This window comes from Henckelia pumila, chromosome 4, assembly GCF_033568475.1.
Source record: "Henckelia pumila isolate YLH828 chromosome 4, ASM3356847v2, whole genome shotgun sequence".
Classification (NCBI taxonomy): domain Eukaryota; kingdom Viridiplantae; phylum Streptophyta; class Magnoliopsida; order Lamiales; family Gesneriaceae; genus Henckelia; species Henckelia pumila.
The window spans coordinates 42,988,954-43,014,132 of record NC_133123.1 but is presented as its reverse complement, the minus strand read 5'-3'; the positions used below and the strand labels follow the sequence as shown (position 1 = coordinate 43,014,132).

Here is a 25,179-nt window from a genome sequence, read left to right as displayed (position 1 = left end):
ATAACATAAATCCCGAAATATTAAATTAGGGGATTTTTAAAGATAATTAAAAGTCACTATTTTGGCTAAATTTGAATAAAAACGGACTCCTAAAATATATATAAAATTAAATACTGATAATTTTGAGGAGATAAAACTCAAAATAATATTTTTGGGCTCTTAAAAGGCTCATGAAATAAATTGGATAGAAAGTTGCCATCTCGTCCGTCCACGGTCCCGTCTATGCGATAAAATAATTAAATTTCCATAAATCATGAAAATCACTAATTATGAGTTAAATGCTTAAAAATAACTTAAAACATGAACAAATAATTTCACATAATTATTTAACTCATAATCTAAAATTCTAAATAATAAAATCCCTAATTATGCATGCGAATTTACGTGCTAAAAATACTGGGTGTTACCTAACATATACACCAGAACATTTCAAATATTGATTTGAACACATTGATCGTATAAAAATGGTTTACGTGCAATACAATGATGTCATATTTCAATAAAACAAACACCGCTAATATATATATATATATATATATATATATATATATATATATATATATAAAATTTTGATCCCCTGCACTCTAGGGTGCAGGAAAACTGTGTGCGACCACTAAAACCCGGTGGTAGATTTTAGTGGTGCAAAAAAAAAAACAAAAACCACTAAAACCCACTACCGGGTTTTAGTGGTCGCACTAAAATTTCTTGCACCCTAGGGTGCAGGGGATCGGATCTATATATATATATAACTGAAATTTTAAAATTTAAATAAGTCACCGTTTAAATTCTGCAAACTATTAAATTTTTTAAAAAAACTTAACATATATACCAGAACATTTCAAATATTGATTTGAACTCATTGATCGTATAAAAATGGTTTACGTGCAATACAATGATGTCATATTGCAATAAAACAAACACCGCTAAAATTCTGAAAACCAAATTAATGGCTCCATTGTTTGAATGATCCGTGAATTTGAGCCTTCAAACTGTAACTGAGTGCTAAAACTACGAATGATAAATTGTTATAACAATCTACTTTCATATGAAAACAAGGGGAATCTGATGACGGAATGCATATTTCAAGATCTTATAGATAAATCCATCCATCCATCTAAAATATGTTTGTAAATAATTTATGTTTTTCTCAATTTTACAGGGAACACGCATGCTTGCAACCATAAAATATAGCATCCTTGAGAAATTGAGGCCATCTTTATGCTGTTAAAGCATGATTGTTGCAAAGTAGATTGAAATACAAGACCACGTCAAACAAATACAAGATCAATTTTTTCAATAAAATAAATGCGTGCGAGATTTTCGACGATATGTTTAATTCAAGAGCCTTGGAGATTTGACTAATCCAAATGTCATCGACGAAATGAAAATTTTTGGTACCTTTTTTTTTCATGTTTTACGAAACATCAAATATTTTATCGTATTTTTCATTATTTATCAGTTTTTTATTAAATGTAATTTATGTTTATAAATCTGACATGATTACTATCGTTGTCTATTTTTTTTATATGTCATTAACGTAATGGTTTTAAAAGACTGCCCTTATTGGCGTAATGTGATAACTAAATTTTAATTTCATTTAAATTTTTTTGTTCATATTAATGTGGAAATTTTATAAATCTATATACGACGATGTATCAATATCAGTTCAAAATTTGAAATTTGTTCGAATGTATCACTATTTTTTAATTTCACTTAATTTTTGTGTGTTCATATATATGTATGACAACATAAGTTTTGCCTAACATAACTAATAGTATGACTCGACTAACCTAAAAATATAAACTATAATTAAATATACATACATATATATATATATATCGATTATATCATTTCATATCGCTATTATACATATCTTAATTACAACTTGATATAAATTATTTAACATATTCTAAAAATAATTAACCTTTGTAATAAAATGTATTCGTCGACAATTACAAAAAAATTTGAATTTTTCGAAAGCTATTAATTTTTAAACATTTTGATATAAAAATAATATAAAATTTTACTAGATATCTTTTTGTATTATTTTTACGTAAGAGTTTCATTCAATTAAGACAAAGAAGTTAATTTATCCACACAAGATTGATATCTCTATTTAAGAATTATCTCAAATGACATAAACATTTATGATATAACAATTTTTACAATAATATTTAAAATTTTAATATATTTATTTTTTCATATCACTAATTTTATATAATTTTTCAAATATTAATTTTTCGTGTATCACACGGGTGAAATACTAATAATATCAAAATAGCAGTTTCCTTCATCATATTCATATTTAATTATTATTTTGCTTTGGGTTGGCCAATTTGTTCACGTTATAATGACTTTTCTTAGTCTATGAATTATATTGAGTATGTTATTAGACTTCCCATGCATGATGATAAGATATAAAATAATTTAATATGAATTTTATTTTAACAACTTATAACCTGTTTGATAAAAAATTTGCCAAACAAATTGGAATACATTATACGCTTTGAAACAGCTTATAAGCTGTTTTCAAGAGATTCTAAGCTCAGTCAAACACTCTCTAAATTAAATTTTAATTTAATTAAATTAAAAAAATTCAGTGATTTTAGGATAATCGAAAGTTTGATATCAATGGTTTCACCTTGTATTTCCCATGAATTGGCTCGGGTTCGATGCTTTTCATATATTTCGTTTTTAAATCTGAATTATTTTCCATTAATATGCATAGACTTGTAAAATCAAGAAAAAAGAGCCTTTCAGATTTCCGTTGTTGTGCCTGTAATAATAGATGGCGTATTTGTCCATGCAAAAGGAAATGCACTGTGTTACGGCTCAACTCTGGCCTTTGTTACAAATATAGACCTATCAAAGACAACTTTTTAGTAGAGATCGCTGAGGTGTTGATAAGGCTGGTGGAAATAAGGTCACTTTGTCGCATAATCGCGTTCAAGGACTGATCCCCGAATCCATTGGTAACATGACGCAGTTGAAATCCCTTGATTTTTCAAGAAATTCTCTTCGGTATGCTTGGTACGGGTGATGGGATAAATAATATATAGATAAGTAATGTATTGTAATAAAAAATAAATAAGAAATGATAGTGAATATAATATTTGATTTGATTGATAGATTATAGTTGATTTGATTTGATTGATTAAATTTTATATAAAAATTATAAATTACCATTTTATCCTTTTAAATAATAAATAAAATATAAATCATATTATTTATAAGGGGTAATATAGTAATTTAAATTCAATGATTTGATTGATGTATGATAAATAATTAATGATTTGATTGATGTAAAATTATAATTAATAAATGGATAAATAATATGATGAGAAGAACATGAAATTAAAGAGGATAAATTTATACATGGATTATTAATAATGCTACCAAACATAGCCTGACACAATTCCGACAGTTTCTCGACTCTGTCTTTTTTGAATTGTTTGAATTTGTCTTTCAATAACATAACAAAAAAATACCAGAAAGCACCAAACTCCAAAACTTTCTAAAATCTTGCTTCATCGGAAACATGTGTAACCTTCCGCGAACAAGTCGTTGCAGCAACGATCATGCACATACCCCTAATCAAGAAAATGTGGGCCACAACGCATCTAACTCATAAGTTGATTGGTTCTATGTGTTCTTGATTTTGTGATATGCAACAGGATTTTCAGCGATCTGCGTCACATTAATCTTTAACAAGACTTGTAGATATGCATATTTTGGCTGTTTATCAAACACATTGGACGAAGCTTGTGTATGGTGCGACACTTACTAAATTTTACTTACCGATCGATGTTGGACTCCAAGAACTGGATCATGGAAGCTCGATGAACGGATGATTGTAGTAAAATTAATGTTTTTAGATTCTGTCTTCGAATCTAAAGACTAAAACATAGATATTTACCTTTTGATTACCAATAGTATCATAAATCATTAAATCTTAGTAGTTTCTTTTGTAATTTCTTAGTTCGCTTTGTCCAAGAACTTAGCATGGAAGCTCGATGAATGGATGTTTGTAATAAAAAGTTTTCAAATTTGCTTTCTACATTTGAATCAAACACACATGTTGATAACGCATTCAGCAACAGTTCGTGATAAATTTTATATGACATGGACTAATTATCTCAATTAGATTAAAAATTGTGAAAATAAATAATAAAATTTCACTAATTAAATACCTTTCAAAACCTTTGATTTGGACCAATTCCTCACCCCAAAGAAAACAAAAGATTAACAAAAGGTAATCAGTAATACATTTGCTAGTTTGAAAATGAATAGATTTGGAATCATTCAATCACTCAAATAATGAATTAAATTTCTGAACATTTCTTAATTCGTGTTGTATACGTCAAATTCATTTGATGTTCGTTCTCCGAGATCGGATGTCATTGTACCAAAAATTGCATCTGATAAACAGTGACATAAGATGAAAATGAAACTCAGATTTTTAAACATCGTGTATTGATAGCGGTCCTGTCTTGAACAATTGATACTTCCCAACCATCCTCCTACCAAATAAATGTCCAATTTCCTAAATTCAAATACGTGATTTTGAGCGACATCTCTTTACGGGAACTAACAGTATCAAAAGCTCTAACTAACTGAGTATGTTACAAACCAATATTTCCTATATTTACCATCAAACGTAATATTTTTGGCATCAAAAGTCATATTTTTTCATATGTGGATCAATTATGAAACCAGTCTCGCAAAATTTACCCTGAGACCATCTCACTAGAGTTTTCGTGCAACTGATGAAATAATGACCAGTTGAAATATTATCTCCATACTAGCTTGGGCTTCCGTGGCTCACCCCTGCAAAGAAGATGGAAGCTAGTCTAGTTTCATATCAAGTTTCCTCCATGGATCCTCAGTCACACAAACACAAGGCATCCTCGGGACACGAATACAGCAAGATCGACCGTTCTACTCCTAATCCTCCGACAATCTTACATGTTTCAACTGGACAATGACTTACGAGTTACAACACCGATGGGGACAAAAAATTTGCATCTCTATCATATAAATCATCTGGTGAAAATTAACAACCTAAGAGAGTACCAGAAAGAACTATACAATCAATTGTCAAACTATAGTTCTGTACAGGTTAGTGTATATGCCGCCTAAACTAAAAAGAGGGCAAAAAAAAATCAAAACTTCAAGGCCAGAGGGGTCACCGCCACTCACCGGGGTGCTATAGAAACTGTAATATCAGTTACCGTGCCCATCCTCTCAGACCAGTTCTGTGATTCCAAGAACATTTGCGAAATCCGAACCACCACCTTACCCATGTCCAGCCGGATTTCAGGATCATCAACCACACAATCCAACGCCAAACGTGTCAATTTCTCCACCACCTCTACCGGGTAAGAGTCATTCAACCTCCTATCAAGCCACATCCTAATCCCTCCACCACCGCCCTCCAACGCCTCCCTTGCCGCCTCCACCACTGATATCCTCACATACCCTCCACTCTCCTCATCAACTATATACCTCAATGCCTCCATCCCGGATAACAATTCAAGAATCACCACCCCGAAAGCATACACATCACACTTTTGTGTCATGATCCCGCTCATCTGAAACTCAGGAGCCATGTACCCTCTTGTCCCCTCAAACTTCTTACTCTTGCTATCGGATATCTTCAACTCTTTTTTCCCCTCATTAACTCTAGTAACCTCGCCACAAAGCTCCGCAGTGCCGAAATGGCAAATCTTTGCATTCAGTAACGGTTCTTCAATAATAATGCTACTGCTATGTATATGATTATGCACAAAATCAAATCCTAATCCCATGGAGTTATGAACATAATCCAAACCATGTGCAATATCAGACGCAACACGAATACGAGACATCCAGTTAGATAGAACAGTAAAACTAGGATTTTTAGCATTTATCAAACAATCAGCAAGACTAGCGCCTTGGACATATTCGTATACCAAATATATGCAACTACCAGATATCGAAGCGCCTTTCAACTTTACCAAACTGGAGTGATGGCTCCGGCAAACCACCGAGAGCTGTTCGACGAGCTGAGACGTGTCCGTATGCCGGCGTAACCTACGCTGAAAGATGATCACGGGCTGATCGCGAATGCTGCAGCGCCAGGCAGTGGAGGAGGAGGAGGAAGAATGTGGCTTGAGAAAGAAACTGTTGGTTGCTGCAGAAATTTCTTGTAAATCGTATACGTGGGGCTGTTCCGGGAGGACGGATTCGCGGATTCCGGACAGAGAATTTCGGCTGGAAACGGAGGATTTCCATGATCCTTTGTTGAAGGTTGAGGTGGACGCTGTGCTCGGGAGTATGAAATTGCTGGTGCTGCCTGAATCTAAAGGCGTGGATGAAGAATTTTGAAGCGTTTTCTTGGATTTTCTTGATGATGGAGATCGAGCAGAGGGTAAATGCAGCGATTCGGGTTCAATTACCTGTTTCAGCATTTTCTTCTTGGATTTACACATGGAGAAAAGCATTGGAAGAAAAGTAACAGAAAAGGGGCGGCGGAGGCGGCGGCGGCACGGCGGAGCAGGTAGAGTTCGCAACTTGGAAGGGGATGCATTTATTTAGCTTGTCATCGCTGGGGTTCGCAAGTTGGCAGTAATTACAAATTCCGCACGACTGCGAGGCGGAACTGGAACCAACAATCGTGACCAATATCACAAGATCAATATTTGTACATATAGGTATCGCTTGCTAGATATGATGGGATAAATAATACATAGATAACTAATATAATGTAATAAAAAATGATAGTGAATATAATATTTGATTTGATTGATGGATTATAATTTATTGATTTAATTGATAAAATTTTATATTAAAAAATAATAAATTACCATTTTATCCTTTTAACAATAAATAAAATATGAATAATATTATTTATAAGGGTAATATAGTAATTTAAATTAAATTATTTGATTGATGTAAGATAAATAATTGATGATTTGATTGATGTAAAATAAATAATTAATAGATGGATAAATAATATGATGAGAAGAACGTGTGATTTGATAGGATAATTTATACACATATTAATAATATAGGCTACCAAACGGAGCCATATGGTTATATTTTATATGGGATAATAATTTCTAATTTAGTCTCACGTTTTGAGCCGCGATCTCTATTTCGTTTCTTATTTATCAATTGATTTAATTTAGTTTTTCAATTTTCGAAGGATATTTCGAACCCTTCCGTCTAATTATTGTTAAAATATACGAAATAAAAAGATCTAACATGTTTAACTCATCTCTCATTTTTTTTTAGGGATAATTCTCAATTTACTCCCTCATTATGTGACGTGTTCCTAATTTTGTCCCCCATTTTTCAATTTTTTTTAAGAATTCTCTTAATATATTTCTTCAAATTTGTTTGTGCTATGTTTTTTTATTTTTTTGTTTTTTGAAATTCAAATTTCTTTCGTTTTTTGTATTTATTATTTTCTTGGATAATAAGCTACTTTCATTTTTTGTATTTATTTTCTTCGGGAATATGTTGTTTTCAATTTTGTATTAATTATTTTGATTTGAGATTTTTTATTTGTCATCAAATGTTAAGTTTTGAATTCGTATTTGTATTTTTTATGCATAAATTGGATTGATTATCAGGTTTTGCTCGATTGATGTTAAACCATTGGTATTAATTATTTTTTATGTTTCATGTGAGAATTTCCATTAAATTTGCAAAATATAATGATATATGTTTGATTGGACTATTATTTTGTTGTAGTGTTATAGTTTGTGTTTGCATTTCAAAATTTTAACCGTGTAATATTGACTATATTATTCAGACATAGTTAAACTTATTAAATTGAATCAAATTAAAATGGTGAGTTTTTGAAAATTTTAATCTTTTAACGTAAAAATAGTCAACAAGAAAAGTTTATATTTTCATATCAAAATGGTTTTTGGTCCCTAACATTCAACACTTTTAGTCCTTATGTACGAAAAACCTTCATGTCTTTCGCATTGCAAAGAATTGAACATGAACGGCTTATGAATATGAATATATTATATATGGTAGCTAGAGATTAGAGGATCACTTAATTTAATGGGTTTCGATATGTAACAGTGAGATCTCGATCTTTATATATAATATAATATTCAGTAATTTTTTATAGCATTTAAATAATATAAAAATTACTGGAGTAAAGTCAATAAGATTAAAGTTATAATTAGTATTTTATATAGACTTGATCTAGGCAAGAAGCAAATTATCATACGATGATGACGACGATGAATGGCTTACATGTTCAATCAAATTTTTGTTGTATGATCTGATCAGGTCGCTGCAGAAATTTATAAATAAATAAGTAATACTATATAATTTAATATTTGGAACCATAAGTAATTTATTCGATTTATGAATAATTAATTGGAGTCCCTTCAAGGAAGGCTGAAATGACATGTTTGTCCAATGATTTCTAATCTATTCGTCCCTCTTTAGGAAATGGATCCTCGAAATAATATCGCTACCGATGTATTTTATTTTATTTTATTTTATTTGAATTGAGATGTTTAGATGATCATGCGAAAATCTTAATTTTTTTTTAAAAAGAACAGCACATGGTGCTGTTTTTTGGACATCAACAAATTTATGTCCCTCTTTTTATGGATGCGATAGAACTTCAATAGTGTCGACTATTGAAATATTCAAAACGAAATAAATCACAAAGATATTAGAGAGGTAAAATTCATATTCATTCTCAACTTCTGAAATTAATTTCAAAATAATTTTCAAAATAATTTTATTGTTATTTCTCATCTCTATTTAGTGTGCTGATTTAGTCTCCAAAGTATGTTAAACTATCCCTATCACGTGGTGTGTAAAAATGAACACAGGAAAATATATAAGTCGATCAGGAAAATATCGGGCTAAAGTTGAGGTTTTTTGGTTTGAGTCAAATTGGTTGGACTCGAAAACTAACCCGAAAATATTATTTGTGTTCGGATCAACCCGCGTTAACCCGACATGACTTTTTTTTTATTGCAAAAAAAATTTATTTGTTCTCATAGATTTAAGAAAAAATGATTATATTTTTATATTTTGTGTGTTTGAAAAAAATTATTGTATACTGATATAATATATTTGTTCATTTAATATTTATTTTGTGAAATTATGATTTATTAAATTAATTATTTATTTTTATAGCAAATGTCATTTATATTTTCTACCATATATTTTCAAATTAAAATTATTTACATGTGATGTTTTGTTATTACGTATTTAAATTAAAAATTATTATTATTATTATTATTATTATTATTATTATTATTATTATTATTATTAGTATTATTATGTGTTTTGAAATTTTTATTTAATTATTTTGTTATAAAAAAATTAAAATCAAACCGAATTGGTTCGGATTGATTGGGTTAAACGAGTTAGGTTGACAATTTGTTAATGGTACATTGCATCAACTCGACTCGAACTCACCCGAATTACACCCCTACTATCACGTCTCCAATATCAACTTCACGGATTGGTCGACGCTACCCATGGGTAGCGTGAAAGCATTTTATTGGCCAATCATGTGGGCCCCACATCAAATAATATGTGGCTCGCATGATTTAAGCCAATAAAAACGTCATACACTACATTGAGATTACTACCCTTACTACAACATCGAATTTCCCCAACTTTACATCATATATTTATGGATGAAACAAGTGAGAGACACATGTTTTCAGCTAGCCCAAATACTAAAATTCGGGATAATACGTAAAATCCTTCATGTAGTTTAGGGTAAAGTCGATGCTACCCATGTAGTACTACTCCATGGATAGAGTGGAGCTCAATAATTGTTCCAAATAATGTGGGATCCACATAATTTACGTGTGACCCATGACCGCGTTAATCGGTGTGAATAAATTCAACTGGCAAGCGTACCAGGTCAAGTAATAATATAGTGGACAAAGGTCCAAGTGTCGAACCCACATGGACTGTATAAAAATGATTACCAAAATCTATTTATTTCTACTTAATCTAGACTAATGAAAAAGGATGATTTCAGATTTTAAACTAATGAATAAAATTGAAAATAAAATTAAATTAAATAAAAACGCAGCAGAAAACTTTGGATTACTTAAAATTTGGGAAAAACTTCGATCAAGGACACACGTAGGTACCAGACAATTCGTGAAACAAGCAGTCAATCTAAGATATCAGACTTAATCGTAATTCACGGGAATTTTTCTAATTTGTTCGAAGGACTATTTCTAGAACAATCAAACCTATTCAAATATTGATGAACTAATCTTTCGTAATTCTAATCAAATTTGAATGCATAAATTGCTGTGAAAATTCAGTAAAAACCTAAACCGCATAATGAAACCGAATTCTATTTCTAGTCAGTTTTACACTATGTTGATTATAGAAGTGATCAAAATCGAGACCTCCTCTGTCGACTTGGAATCGATTAACAAGCAAACAAATAACTGGCCAAGAAATTTATAAGACAAATATAAATTCGATAATTAATAAAATCAAATCAAATCTAAAAATATCAAATAAACAAACGAGTTTTCTACATAAATTGTCTGGCCCAATCACGTGGCCTTGATCGAAAAAAAAACTACTCACAATTCATAATTCAAAACCAAGTTTTAATCATGAATTGACAAATAAAATAAAATAAAAGAGAAGAGAAAAAACTCCCAAGCCTGTGCCGTAGCCGCCTCTCGAAATCTCCTCTAAAATTCTGGAAAATTTGTGGAACCCTTGTAAAATAATAAAAACTCCTATTTATAGTGTTTGGAAAGCCTTAAAAATTAATTTCCTAGTTGAAATATAATTTTTGGAATTTTCTGGCCCGTCGACATGCGCGCGTGCGCCTTGGAGTCCTCGCGCGCGCAATTATATAAAACAGTGGCCCAAACTTCCTCTCGCGCGCGCGCGCGAGAAATAGTCCCGCTCGCGCGTGCTCCACTCACGAATCTCTGGAATTTTCTTCTGCGCGCGCGCGAGATAATGCCCTCGCGCGCGCGCGTTATTTATTTGCTGAACTTGCGCGATAGCGCTGCTTCTTGCGCCAACCACAACCATAAAGCGTGATAGCGCTAATTCTTGTGCTAACAACTTGTTTCTCAGCGCGTTAGCGCTTCTCCCATGCTTATCAGCGCCTAGACAAGGGCAAACACGCAACAACTCTCATCATCAGCGCAACCTTCAACCTGCTCCGAGCGACGATTTTGAAAAATTCATATCTTGAGTTCTAGCCGTCGGATTGACCTGAAATTTGGACTTCAGCTTCAAAACATCTTGAACTTCATTCTGATTGGTGAAGATCGGATTTGGATCTCTCAAAAATTTAATATGATTTTTAGATCAAGGCTACTCCGTTATTCGCTCTTCAAAAATCTAATTTCTTACAAAATTAACCGGGAAAGTGAAATACACACACATGAACTAAAACACATAAAAACACATAAAAATAATATGAATGCACACAAAAATATATATAAAAATATCACAAACTAATGCATACAAACTGCACTTATCAACCCACATGATTTGGCCAATAAAATGCCTCCACGCTATCCATGGTAGCATCGACCAAACCGCAGTTTAGATTCCTTTCCATTTCAGTTTTTTAAATTTATTTGTCTCCTAGTTTGTCCCTCACTTGTGTTAGGTGTTGACAAAAAAAGTCAGCGTGAGAAACGTAACCGAGATAACTCATACATACTCGAGAGATTAAATAAATTAGAACACAACTAAATTGAGGGAGCTTTAACTCACCAAATATTCACAATCAAATTATCGAACCAAAATACCCATTGGATAATGTTACAAAAGTTATAATTTATTTATTTTTTAATTTTTATAAGTGAAAAAAATCTTAAAGTACGCACGTTTGAATTTCGAACAATATTTTTTGTAAGAAATTTATGAAAATATTTTTACAAAATAACTTTGAAATAATAAATGAGAAGTAATTTTTTTTTATATTTTTAAAATGAAAAACATAAGTCAAATGGATAATATATTACAAACAATTATAATGTCAAAAAAAAAAATCACAAACAACTGTAATTTTTTTTTAAAATTATTATCCAAACACATGTTTATTCTTTGAAATAATCGTCAAAACATTTCATAAAATTTTTTAATAACTTTTATTCACAAGTGATATATAAATGAACTTCATAAATTAAAAAGAAAGGCCAACTGCTCCAGGTTGACTTGAGTTTCTACTTTCTACGGGCGGTAAATTGATCGGGCTTAAAAGCCCGACCCGGAAGGGAGGTTTTTTTTTTTTTTTTTTTTTTTTTTTTTTTTTTCAGGGTTTAGGTTTAAACTTTAAACCAGAGGACCCCAATTCATCTTCCCTCTCTTCCCTCTTTCTCTCTTTCTTTCTTTCTTTCTTTCTTTCATTGATTTTTGTTTTTGATTTTTTTTTAAAACTATTAGAACAGTTTTATGTTCAGAATCTATGGAAGAGTCCGCTGTGAAATACAATCACGAAGTGAAGCTGAAAGAGCTACTTCGAAACTTCACCTCGGCTGACTCGAATCTCTTTGCTGACTCTTCGAAGCAGTTTACAAGAATCCTCGGTTCAGATTCGGGTGCTGAATTTATTCGGGTATATGTTGGATCTTCTTCGAAGTTGGTTGAATTATGGCAAGCCTGGGAATCTTGGAAAACGAAACCAGAGTTTTTGCATGTTTTGAAATTAGTTTCAGAGATATTGAAGCATCATCGTGGAAAGGTTAGCAATGATGTGGGTCGCGTGTTGGATAAGTGTGGGCGTGTATTGATTGAGGAAAAGATGGGGGATTTATACAAGGAGTTGAATAGCAAAGAGGGCAAGAGACAGAATGCTGTGATTTTTTTGTTGGCTTCCATTGTTCGGCGCAGTTCTTACTTGGCGTGGGAGGTTGCCAAGATTTTTGATTTCAAGCTCCCATTTTTTTCCAAGCTGGCAGAGGTTAGGTTGAGGGGTAAGCAATTTGGTAAGGGCAATAGAAAAAGTAGTTCCACCAGAAAATCTTTTGTTGGTTTCGCCATGGCATTTTTGGAAGTAGGCTATCCAAGGTTGTTGAGGGGAATTTTGCAGCAGAAGGAGATGTACTCTGGGGTGTTGAGGGGTCTGGGGAATGATGACGAGCAGACTGTCATTTATGTTTTATCCATTCTGCGTGATCGGGTTCTTGTTCCGGATTCTTTAGTGCCTACAGGACTAAGGAGCGTGTTGTTTGGAAGTGTTACTTTGGAGCAGTTGATTAGCATTTCAGGGAGGAATGATTTTGGGGATGCCACAAAGTTGGCACATGAAGTGTTGGTTTTGGTTTGTACCGACCCTTTGAACGGTTTGATGCCAGACTTGAAGAGGCATCCAAGTCCTCTCTTCGGTAATCGGAAGCGACTTCTGGATTTAATGAAGAAATTAAAAGCAACAGAAGTTGAGTACCATTTAGGCTTGCTTCTTGCCATTGTGAAAGTGATGCCCTCTTTTGGTTCTGCTTATCTGGATGAGTTCCCTTACAACATTGAAGATCTTTCATCAGCTGACTGGTTAGAATTTCTCGGTACTTTAGTGTTATCACTGTTATGTTTATGATGTTCTTTATGCAAGTACCCATGTACGTTAACATACAAAACGTGTTATGTAATTATGATGTGGAGAACTTAACTTACATATATGGGTATATATATCTATGTATACAATTTTTTTATAATTACTTTGGAACTTGCAGGTTAGCTGCAGTTTCCATGGCTGCTGACGTGGTTTCCTCAGTGAGTGATGGGCTTACCCTTGGCTTTGCTGATCATCAGGAGCCACTTGCATTTGAATGTCCATATGTGCAGAATGTTCTGAAATGCATTGTGCCACGTCCTTTCACTAGATTAGTTATCAATAAAGGGTTACTTCATTGGGAGCCTCTTGTGAAACATGGAACATTGAGGCTTGTACTGGTGGGATTAAACTTACTGGATTCTTTTCTTAGTTATATGGGCAGTTCTGTTCATTCGAATAATAAAATGATTCAGAAATGGGACACTTTAAAGACGAACATTGAAAATGAAGTTCGGATATTGCTTCCCGACCCCCAAGTCCTATTATCATTACTTTCTCCTCTAAGTAACCAATTGAATTGTCTTACACGTCCTACAAAGAGAAAATGTGAAACAGAAATTGTGCCAGAAAAATCATTATATGTTAGTAAGAGGATGAAAAATTCTGCTGCAAATGAAGACATTGATATTCTCGTGGGTGGGGTTTCGGATGTAGATATGTCTTGGGTTGATCAAGGAAGTACTCATTTGAGCAGTGAGCAGGGGCTAGAGAAAGAATCTGACGTTAAATCTATTGGTATCCTGTGGGGTTTACACCAATGTTCCATGGCAGATGTGAACAACTGTGAAACGTATTTTTACTCAAAGCTACTGGACACTCTTAAAATTTATCATGTAAGTTATAAGAGTTAAAATTGTTTTGGTAATGTGAACTGTTAGGATAATTGGGAGATCAATGGATATTTTTGAGTTCCGATTAGTTGGCCTCCATGAAAGCATAAAAATTTATGTGACATATGGTTGAATCAATGACAATTCTTATTGAGTTTTGGCACTTTATAATCATTTTATTTTCTTCCTAGAGGATTTGACTTGCAAATCTGTAATTTACTTTTTGCTCATATGTTAAGGGTGGAAATTTAAGGATTACACTCGTAAAACTCTCTTAGTTCATATAATGATTGTGTTATCAGGTTCTACATTTTGTTAATGCTGATTCAAGCTATAACTATATTAGTTTGGTGAGCATTTTGAATTTTAGAAAAAGCTATGACTGATTGTTTTGAGTGACTGGATGGCCTTTTACGTCACTTCTTTCTTGATGCACAACCCTTCATTCAGAAGACTTATCAACTTTCAAAATCAACTCCTTACATGTCATTTAAGTTTGTCAACTACTGATAATTGGGACGCCTATGTTGCCGCTTTTTGGCTGTCATATATATTTTATTGGGTTTTTCTTTTTTGTTTTGTTTTGTTTTGTTTTGTTTTGTTTTGTTATCCATTCCTGTCATTCCAATTCTTCTAAAGGAAAGGTACAGTCTTAGCTAATATGAACTCGTGTTTAGCTGTCTTCGCTCTAAGCTACATAGTTGGATTTTTTCCTCGTGCTTATGCTCCATATGTGTGTGTTAGCTATGAACTGGTATTTTCTTGCTAATTTTGTGTTAATCAGCAAATCTAATTTTGATTAAAAAAAAGAATTTCTGTGTTTGATTTCTTGAAAAATTTCCATCCCTGCCCAGAGTTCTCGTATAATTTAAATTCCATAGTCGATTTTTCTGCACTGCTTACAACTTATTGTGAACTCCGTTCTGTTGCAGCGAACCATGCCTATGGCGTTGGAAGGACTGTTTGATTTCTTTAGGTTTCTACCAAGCAATCCTCTATCCTTGCCAACAATTCTGCAGCTGTCTCTGTTACAATTTCTGAGTGAACACGTCTGTCAGTTTTCCAGAGATATGTGTCCTGTTAAAACCCAAACACAAATGTACAAGCATCTTCATTCATTTATCGTCCTCTTGATGTATTCACCTGTCAGAGAGATAAAGGAACATGCTTATAATTTAGCCAAGGCTGCCATGTCAAGCACTGGTGCATTTGACAACTCTAGGGAAATTTGTGCATGGTTCTCTTTTATACCTGGCTATGGCTGTGATCATGCTTATGTCAGTGACGTGGTAGTTGAAATCTTACAAAAATTGTCATCAGTTATTATTTCATTTCTATGTGATGCTGTTTCTACGATTGGAAATAATTTATGCAAGTATATAGAATTCTTGAGGCATTACACCTACGACGCAGAAGGTGGCAGAGGTAATCAACATTATATCCTATCTCCTTTTTTCTTGACGCATTACACCTATGCTGCTTCCCTTTTCTTTCTCTTGTTGTTGAGCACTTGACCAGGCCACTCACTACAATGTTTTGTAGGAATTAGATTTATCATTGTTGAATTGTGGTTTTGGTCTTGGAGGTAATGTGTACTTTTTCGCTAGAATAAGCACAGATTTATCCATAATATTTTTTATGAAATTTGTGCTTGGGTTTTTCATATTTTAAAGATGCATTATCACCTCAGTTCATTTTAGATTTGTGTCCCAATTTAATCTTCCTGCAGTTAATTTATAGATCAATTTCTGCCCTAAAACAATTATGAATTCTAAAATTCCAGATTTTTGTTTCTTTCTGCCTTTGCTTTCAGTTTCTCCCCGTTTTTATATAAATTAATTTCGCAACTCAGTTCTGATGTGCTATTATTTGCAGATCTATCTCCTGATGTAAGCCCTTTCATTATTTGTGTTTTGGAGAAGTGCATTAGGTTGGTTAGCTCTGAGTCTGTGGCCTTCACATTACCTCAGAAGTCACTCATATCACAATATGTTTGCAACACAATCAAATATTTATTGGATACTCAGGTAGAAATACGTTGACACAATTCTTCACGTTTTGTTCTGTTTTTCTGCGTCTTTGTTTTCTATATCATGAACTTTGATAAGCAAACACGATGAAATTATAAAACATTCCAGGTAAATTCTGGGCTATTATCATCTCTAATTGATCGTCTCTTATCTGAGAAACTTGAGAGTTTAAGCAGTGCAGCCAATGTCTTGGAACTGGATGAATGTCCATGTGTGCTGAGGCCATTGAAGACCCTATTATGCCTTTCACGTAAAATGTTGCATCGGCAATCTTACAGATTCAGTTCAAATGTTGTGGATGTTACTCAATCCAGCTATTCTTTTATGAATACTCTTAGTGTAACTAAAAGAATTTTGAGGAAGGAATGTGATAGTGACATCATTGGATTGGCCGTGAGATTTTCCTCTTCATTGATATGCGCAAGGCACATTGAGATACTGCAGAATTTTCCATTAGTCTTATGCATCTCAAGAAACTTGTGCGAGGTCCCGTTCTCAGTTGTGGCATCAATATTTTTTCTTGAACCAAGCTACCTTACGGATGTCTTTAACCTATGGCCTGATATGTTTATTAGTGGTGTGCAAAGTGTTATTCATGGTAGAGATGAGGATGAAGAGAAACTTGGTACTGTTGAATTCGATTCAATGGAAGCTGCTTCTATAGCATTTGCTTTTTATTTGAAACATGTTCCTTTCTGTGTGATCTTTTCAGCTATATTACAAAGCAGCAGCTTACACTTGTTTGAGCAGTCAGCCCTACAAAAGTTTCTTTTGGCCAAACTGACTGAGATGCCACCAGATCATATGGTCTCTTCATTATGTAATGTACTCTTTTGGATTAATGACATGCGCTCACCCCACAGAGTCAGGACTTTTGATGGACTTGAAGTGCGATCTGAGATCTGCTTTATACTTGCAGAAGACTTGTTGAGACAGTTACTGGTTCAAAATTTGGACATTGATACTCCTACTCATATTAGTGGTCGTCAGCCCTTGCATTATGCTGTCGAAGTGGCAGAAATAATCTTAAATCATCCTGCCGTGACAGAATTACTAAATTTTCCTGTGTCTGGTGATATATCTGGTTCGATTTTTAAGGGAAATCTGGAAATACTTCTTGAATTGGCTGAACAGGGAATTCAGCGAATGGATCACCATGTCTTGAATCTATTAAGAACATCTAATCAGCTGTTGTTTAAGATTTGCAGTGGTCAAAGATCTGAACGAGATTTAAATGCCAGTCGGAGAATTTTGAGAGCTTTTAAAGTGCAAATACAGAAACTTTTCCTTGTTTTCAAAAATGAGTTTGATGGATGCATCCAATTGATGGACTTTAAGGCTCTTCTCCCTATGGTTTACACTTTACACACTTTGATTTGCTTCATATCTCCATTTGATCTGTTTGAATTGGTCAACTGGCTATTTTCCAAGGTTGATTTATGTGATACTTCATGGCCCCTATTCGCAAAAGAAGATGCTCTTTGTGTTGGTTTGCACTTAGCTAGCTGCGCTTTTGATTTTCTATTAGGCAACATGTTGCACTTGTGCTCAAAAAATAAAGACAATATTTTTTTGGGTGCGATAGAGGAGATGCATCTTAATCTTTCTCTCTTGGAACAAATCTTTTTTCAAGTATTCGAGATGGCCTGTATTTTCAATCTTGATGCTGCTGATAAATGCCTGCTTAAAGCTGTCAAGGTTGTGAAAATGCATAAAGGCATTCAACAGCCTTGCATCTCTTCTATTATGGATTTATTGGTAGTTGTTGCTTGTTCTTCTGTAGATATGATATCTCATTGCTTGAACAGGATGAATAAAACCAAAGCTGAACTATTATTTCTTGTTGCTGAATTGAGCCCCCTGCATCTGTCTATCTTTGGACACCTGTTTTCTGAAACAATGAAAAATTCGCTGCTACCTGTGGCCGATTGGAAGCAAAAAGATTGTATATCCTCTTTGTCTGATGAAGAATTATTGATGCTTTTACCCACAGTTTTCCTTTATGTGAATTCGATCGAGTCCAAATTTGGGGGAGAACACGAGACCTTCGAACATATAATTTTTCTTTATAAGCGGAAAGTTTTGGATGGTTTTTCTGACTGGAAGACTTTTGTCTCTGGTAATATTTTTGAGATGGAATTTGGTGAGTCTACACCGTCCTCCTTCCAAGAGTTCTTAACTATTTTCTCGAACAGTCTTCTCGGGAAAACGATCCATGTGTTTAGAGAACACCTGGAGACAAGTGGGGGTGCCATGAACTTTGAGAGGAGGTTGAACCTATTTGATTCTGTTTGCCCGTATGCTAGTGCTGCACGCGATCATTTATTTGACTGTTATTGTGATGAGAGTGGATTGCCTTCAGTAGCAGAGTCTTTAGATTATGTGAATAGAGTGGTTGCGAAGATAAACTTTTGTAGGGTGCTATTGCTGCCAGATTATAATCAATTTCAGAGACCGGATAATGGAGAAGAAAAGGTTACGTCAGAAGTTGACTCTGCTGTAGAAAAGTCAAGAATCCGTTTCTTAAGGATATTGATTAATTCCTGGACATTGATGGTTAAGAAATCTTCTGCAAACATGGGTTTCCATGAAAATATCAAGAGCCAGAATATTTCTAGTTATACCTTTTTGGAGATCTTTATAATTTGTAATATATTGAACTTGACAGCAGAGTGGCATAATCATCTAATTCGGTTGAGTTCTCTTCCCTTCATAGAACAGCTTGTAAAGTCATTTCTTCTTTATAGGTTTGAGGATCCTACAACAGTGAAGATGGTCCGAACTGTTCTTACTTCTTTAACTTGGGGAAAGTTTTCATCTGATTCCTTCATGCAGCTGTTGCTTGCTCATTCGCAATTTGCAAAGTTGATTACTCCATCCTACATATCACCTAGTTGTGCTCAGTTAGGCTTGTCTTTTACTCCTATGACGAGCATTTTAAAATCATTAACCTTTTTTGGCTCTGGACTAGATCCTGTAGATTGCAAGAATAATATTTTAACATCTCAGCGGCGTTTACATCTGCTAGAACTTGTCAAATTGGTCAGGGTACTTTTTAATATTAATGTACAACACAACAGACTTAACTGTGGAGAAGGCATTGGTGTACAGTCCAAGGAATTGATTTATTTGCTTTTGACTTCATATGGAGCATTATGTAATGATGTTGATGTGGAAATATATAGTCTCATTTCAGAAATAGAGTCAAATGATCAGTCATGTGCTGGCACCGTTGCTCAGATGGATTACCTATGGGGTATCGCCTCTTTAAGGGTGAGAAAAGATTGGGAAAAGGATGAGGATACACGAATGGTCAGCCCGGAAACTGTAGAAGTCCTTGAAGAAGGTCGAAAGATTCGATTCAGAGAAAATCTTCCAGTCGATCCTAAGTTGTGTGCTCAAACTGTGCTTTATTTTCCTTACGATAGGTGTGTTAATGGAAGAACTTTACTTGAGTTTCAGAAGGATGACTCTACAGTGGTAAGCAAGGTACATTTGTGGCTAGCTCATTGTGATAATTGTTAAGCGTTGTTTCAAGTTATCTCCTTCACCACTTCAGTATATTTGTTCCCTTTGATGTGCAAATAGCTTTTCTATGACCTCACCTTTATTATATAAAAAATATTCAGGGGCATTCTACGACAGCCGATAAGCTGCAGATATATGATCCAGTCTTCATCCTCCGCTTCTCCATTCATTGTCTTTCAGTGGGCTATATTGAGCCCATTGAGTTTGCCAATTTAGGCTTGCTTGCTATCACTTTTGTAAGTATGTCTTCACCAGATGATAATATGAGGAAGTTGGCTTATGAAGCACTTGCCAAGTTCAAATATGTGTTAGAGGTATTGAAAGTTTCTTCTATCATAGATATTTAGAGATATGAATCTTGATATGTTATTCTGTGTGTTATGGGTGCATTATGAGGATGTGCTGTCTGTTTCCCCAGTTTACTAAAAGAATCAAGCCAAATATGTTTTTAATATTACTCTTTTTAGTCTGAATGCTCTTGTAAATTTTATCTGATATACTGACAGTAATGTTAGTGTAGGTCTGCCTATTTATTTAAAAACTATTGTTTGTTACAGCATTTAGTAACAGCAACATGGTAGATCTCTTAAAGAGTTTAAGAATGTTTCAATCTCAGATCTATTAAGATATTGGACTTTTGCTTACTGTTGATATGATTAGGGAGTCGGTTTTTTCTTGTCATTCGCGGATCTCTTGTCCGCATTTTGTAATCATATCTTTCACGTATATAATATATTATCGTTTCTCATAAAAAAAAAACATGGTCGCTGAAAGATAGATAATAAGTTCATGAATTTTTATTCATGGCTGGCTTGATCTGTAATGCGATGCCGATAACTTCTTAAGTGAAAAAGGTCAAAGCCTAATGATTCATGTATGAAAGTTTTTCTGGATGATCTAAATAGTATTATATTTTGCACAAAAAATTGTCTTGTCCTACTTCTCTATCCCAACAAAAATGATTTCTTGTTCCTGTTGGCGACTTTTCTGTTAATTATTATAGATATTGCAATCATGAAGCATAAGTCAATTCATTTTAAAAAAATTGAGGATCTGTTCAATAGCACAAGTAAAACTCAAGAATTAAAGGTGAATTCAATTCCTATCAGAAATGTAAGAAGAAGCAGCATGTGGCACAACTTCGTCTCTTAGTCTTATATGTGCAAAATGGAATAGACGAGCAATGGCAGAGAATTCCTTCCATAATCGCTGTATTCATTGCGGAAGCTTCTTTGGTGCTGTTGGACCCATCACATGACAATTATTCAACCATTAGCAAGTTTCTTATGAATTCTCCTTGTGTAAATATGAGGGTATGTTATATCACAATTCTGTGTTATATTGTAATTTGCTTCTGTAGAACAATATTCTAATGTCTGTCTGCTTTTTGCTTAATCATATAACAGATTATACCTTTGTTTGAGAATCTTTTCTGGAGTAGCTCTGTTAGTTTCAGAAATGACAGGTTGTGGATTCTCAGACTGTTGTATGCGGGGTTGAATGTGGAAGATGATGCTCAAATATTTATTCAAAACTCCACTTTTGAGAAGATATTTGGCTTTTATTCTTCGCCTCTTTCAGATAATGATTCCCAGGAACTTATTATCCAGGTGAGCATGGTTAATTCTATGTAATTTATCTTTATGCTGTGAGCACTTGAATTGCACTTAAAATGCATTTTTTTCGTTTACTTCTTGCGCGGTCTCTCAATTTAAGTTGGTGTTTTATCAATTCTACCAGAAATAATGGGCAGTTTGATGGCAGCTTGTGAGCCATTGTAGACTGCAAAACTATTTCTATTGAGTTCATCGAATGTATGAAGAAAGCTTCGCAAACTAATAAATGGTTTAAAGATTATGTAATTACAAATGGGAGGGCGTACACTGAACCATTATCTATTAAATGGTTTTTTCCTGGGTAAAGTTTTAGGTTAATTGATCTTCACATCCAGATTAACGTATGAATGTGGGTGGAACTTTGCATAATTCAACGAGACCAGTTTTTCCCACCTTTCCTTTTATGTTTTTTGATGTTCCTAAAGACATCTCTAGTGTTGTTAGGTTATGTTGGTTTCATTTTTGGAAGTAATACTATGAGGGCGAAATCTCGTTTTTCAACTCCATTATTTGAACTGTGTTTTGATAGGCGCCAAAATGCTTGCCTCTCTGGGCATCATCTTTGAGCAAAGTTCGAAATTTTAAATTTACCCTTGCATCTTTGTTGAAGGAAACAATTTTTTCACTCGCCTTTTAATATAAAGTACCAGTTGTTGTCATTGCGATGCTGTGTGACATGCTGTTCATTTTTCTGCTTTTGATTATTTACAGTCTTCAGTTTTACCTGTTTAGAAAAAGTTACCGTGGCTTCATTTTGTTGTCTGATTGTGTAATTTTCTCTGACATGATGCAATTCACAGCGAAGAGCTAAATCCAAGTTAATCTTTTATTGTACAGATAGTGAAGAAGGCTGTCAAACTACACAAGTTGGCCTGTAATTTAGTTGAGCAGTGCGGTATAATTTTATGGCTGTCATCTATTGTTTCATCTCACTGCTGGGGTGAATTTGAAGACAGAAAAAGATTTATATCGACCCAATTACCTATAATAATGGAGGTATGACAATTTGATTGTTACATCAGTGCAAGACCCAATTACCTATATCGACCCAATTACCCATAAGTCCTTTGAAAAATTTCCTAGATTAAAAAACGAGAATTGAGCGAAAAGAACAGTTTTGATGTATTAATTTATTCCATGCTTGGATTTTTCTATATAAAATTTATTTTTCTCTTCATGAAAACGTTTGCTATTTTTTTTGAATTTTTTCATTACACTATGATCTTTCATTTCTTGTCAAATCAGGTGTTAAATGCTATTACATTGCCTCGAAAAATTGTTGAGTGGTTGCAAAAACGTGCTTTGGAGCAGCTCTCAGAACTTTCGTCTCATTTATACAAACTCCTAGTTGGTGGTATCATTACAGAACAAAGTTCTGTGGGTAACTCAATCATGCAGTTATTGACATTTGTACTGAAGATATCGCAGAAAAGGAAGATATATCAACCACATTTTACCTTGACAGAGACTGGTTTATTTCAGTTGTGTGAAGCCATTGATATACGCTCCAAAACTAGCTGTGATCTGAGTATGATTTTGGGTCTCGAAGCTGTTCTCATGAGTGCTCCTCCAATCAATATTCTTCGGATGGTATCTCTCCTTCACTCTCGGATGGTTGCATTCTCTGTGTGGCATTCTTAACATCAATTGCAAGCATTAAAAGCATGACATATATGATGTTTCTGAATTCTTGCTTTTGGATGAGTTCCAGTTTTCGAAGAAAGCAACAGAAGTTTGTGTTCTGCTGCTGTAGTTGTATCTTTTCATATTTTATGCATGTTTATTTCTGGAAGATTGTTTTTGCCGTTCGTTTCTCTTTCAAAGTATGTTTGTTTCAACACATTTTACTATTGTTATGTGCATTCCCTTCGATCTCAAGGGGAATTGGTATTGATATGGGAAATACAGGCACGTCATTTATTTGTATGTTTTTATTTTGGTCTCATTACAACTTTTTTAGGGTAGTTCCCATTACATTTTTAACTTGCCTGAGATGGACCTTTTCACCACTAGGCACTAGCTTGATCATGGCCTTAATAGACATTTTTTCTGGTATTTTATTTATTTTAACTTTGGCATCGTTTTAATAAACATTATGCAGGACCATAAGAACCTTTTGAAATTGCTGCAATGGTCCGTAACGATTGCTGTACAATCAAATTCAATGGGCATGCTTCAGTCTGAAGATTCTGAATATCATTTGATAAACCTCTTCATGAAAAAACAAGACGAAGTTTCCCTTGCATCAAAGCTTTTGCGCTGGCTGACTGCATCAGTGATCCTTGGAAATATTTCCTCTAAATTAAGCAAATTCAACTCTGCTATTTTGTTGGAGAGATCGAGCCTCCGAACTTTGCAGTCTTTGTTAGAATTTAACGAACAAGGATTTGGTGAAGATGTGGGATGTGACTCTAAAGATGTATTAGCCACATCGATAATTTACCTGCTGCAGCTCGTGGGCTTTAGTCACAGCTTGCTTCCATCAGCAGTTGCTGCACTTTGTCTTCTACTCCGTTCTGGTTCCTCCTCAGGTACCGGTTATTTTTATAATTGATCATTTCATTATTTTTTTCTGCCCTCTCTTTTCTATAATTGATCATTTCATTATTTTTTTCTTGATCTTTACGCTCCCTCATTTTATGAATCTCGTATCTAGATCATTGAGTGAACTCATGTTCTTATCATGTTGTCTATTGCACTGCTTAATGTCTCTTTGTAACCATAAATATATAGGATCTGAGTTCTTGGATGGTTATGGGATTTCTTTACCATCCCTCTGTACAAAGATACCGTGTCCTGTCGAAGCCAACCCTTCTTGGAGATGGTAAGATACTTGCATATTTCAAATCCCCTCCCGAGAAATGTAGTATTCTTAAAAAAATCCCATCACTTGATGCTCGAAAATCGAACGAACTGGTGTTTATTTCGTTGTTTCTTGGATTTTGTTGATGGAGAAACATTCTGGGTTTTGGACAGGTCATTTTACCAGCCTTGGCGAGATCATTCATTGGAGCTTAATGCACTGGAGAAACTGGATGAGATTCATGCTTGTGAGAAACTTCTCAAGATTGCTTCAATAATTCTTGGAAGGAGGAAATCTTCATCATCTCATTTTTTCACAACGAAAGATTTGGAGAAGTTCCATGTATATGAATGGGAAAGAAGTATATTTCTAACCAAATGAAATTATTTTTTAAAATTATTTTTATGTACTAATGCTGTAATGCAGAAGGAAAATGCTGTATATACATAGATAAATGAAGATACACTTGCCTACATTTAAATGTTAATTGTATGGAAAAAATAATTTGTTATCCTAAAACGGTCTTCACGCATATTATTCGCTTCATAAAAGCTTGAGTTAAGTAAGGTAGTGCTTGAGAGAGCTTTTAGAAATCATTTCTCAGTTTTTTCTTAACAAAATTTTGAAATTTTGTGAAATTTTGTTAAGAAAAACTGAGAAGTGTTTTAAAAAGCTGTCTTAAACACTACCTAATCATCTCTTGAGTTTTGTGACTTTCGTTGTATTAACACAAAACATCCAATTATTATGTTTAAATGTTATTGCATGTATTTCTCTTGAGGAT

The 25,179-nt window shown here is 33.9% G+C and overlaps 2 protein-coding genes across 3 annotated transcripts; one reads left to right on the top strand and one right to left on the bottom strand.

Annotated features, from left to right (window-relative positions):
• Positions 1-4,620: 4,620 nt before the first annotated feature.
• On the bottom strand, positions 4,621-6,619 carry LOC140866807 (lysM domain receptor-like kinase 3). Its single transcript, XM_073271861.1, has 2 exons — positions 5,506-6,619; positions 4,621-5,412 (listed from the first exon to the last, which is right to left on the bottom strand). Exons 1-2 carry the CDS (start codon positions 6,480-6,482, stop codon positions 5,196-5,198), a joined length of 1,194 nt encoding a protein of 397 aa, XP_073127962.1. The 5' UTR covers positions 6,483-6,619; the 3' UTR covers positions 4,621-5,195.
• Positions 6,620-12,353: 5,734 nt separating this feature from the next.
• Positions 12,354-24,907, top strand: LOC140867637 (uncharacterized). 2 transcript variants are annotated; one of them, XM_073272693.1, is made up of 13 exons: positions 12,354-13,524; positions 13,707-14,421; positions 15,351-15,843; positions 16,294-16,445; positions 16,557-19,928; positions 20,078-20,290; positions 21,086-21,289; positions 21,383-21,586; positions 22,430-22,588; positions 22,838-23,182; positions 23,694-24,123; positions 24,326-24,416; positions 24,569-24,907. In XM_073272693.1, exons 1-13 carry the CDS (start codon positions 12,443-12,445, stop codon positions 24,774-24,776), a joined length of 7,668 nt encoding a protein of 2,555 aa, XP_073128794.1. In that variant the 5' UTR covers positions 12,354-12,442; the 3' UTR covers positions 24,777-24,907. The 2 variants fall into 2 exon arrangements, with proteins under 2 accessions (XP_073128794.1, XP_073128793.1); XM_073272692.1 differs by having other exon boundaries at positions 16,557-19,937.
• The last annotated feature ends 272 nt before the right edge of the window (positions 24,908-25,179 follow it).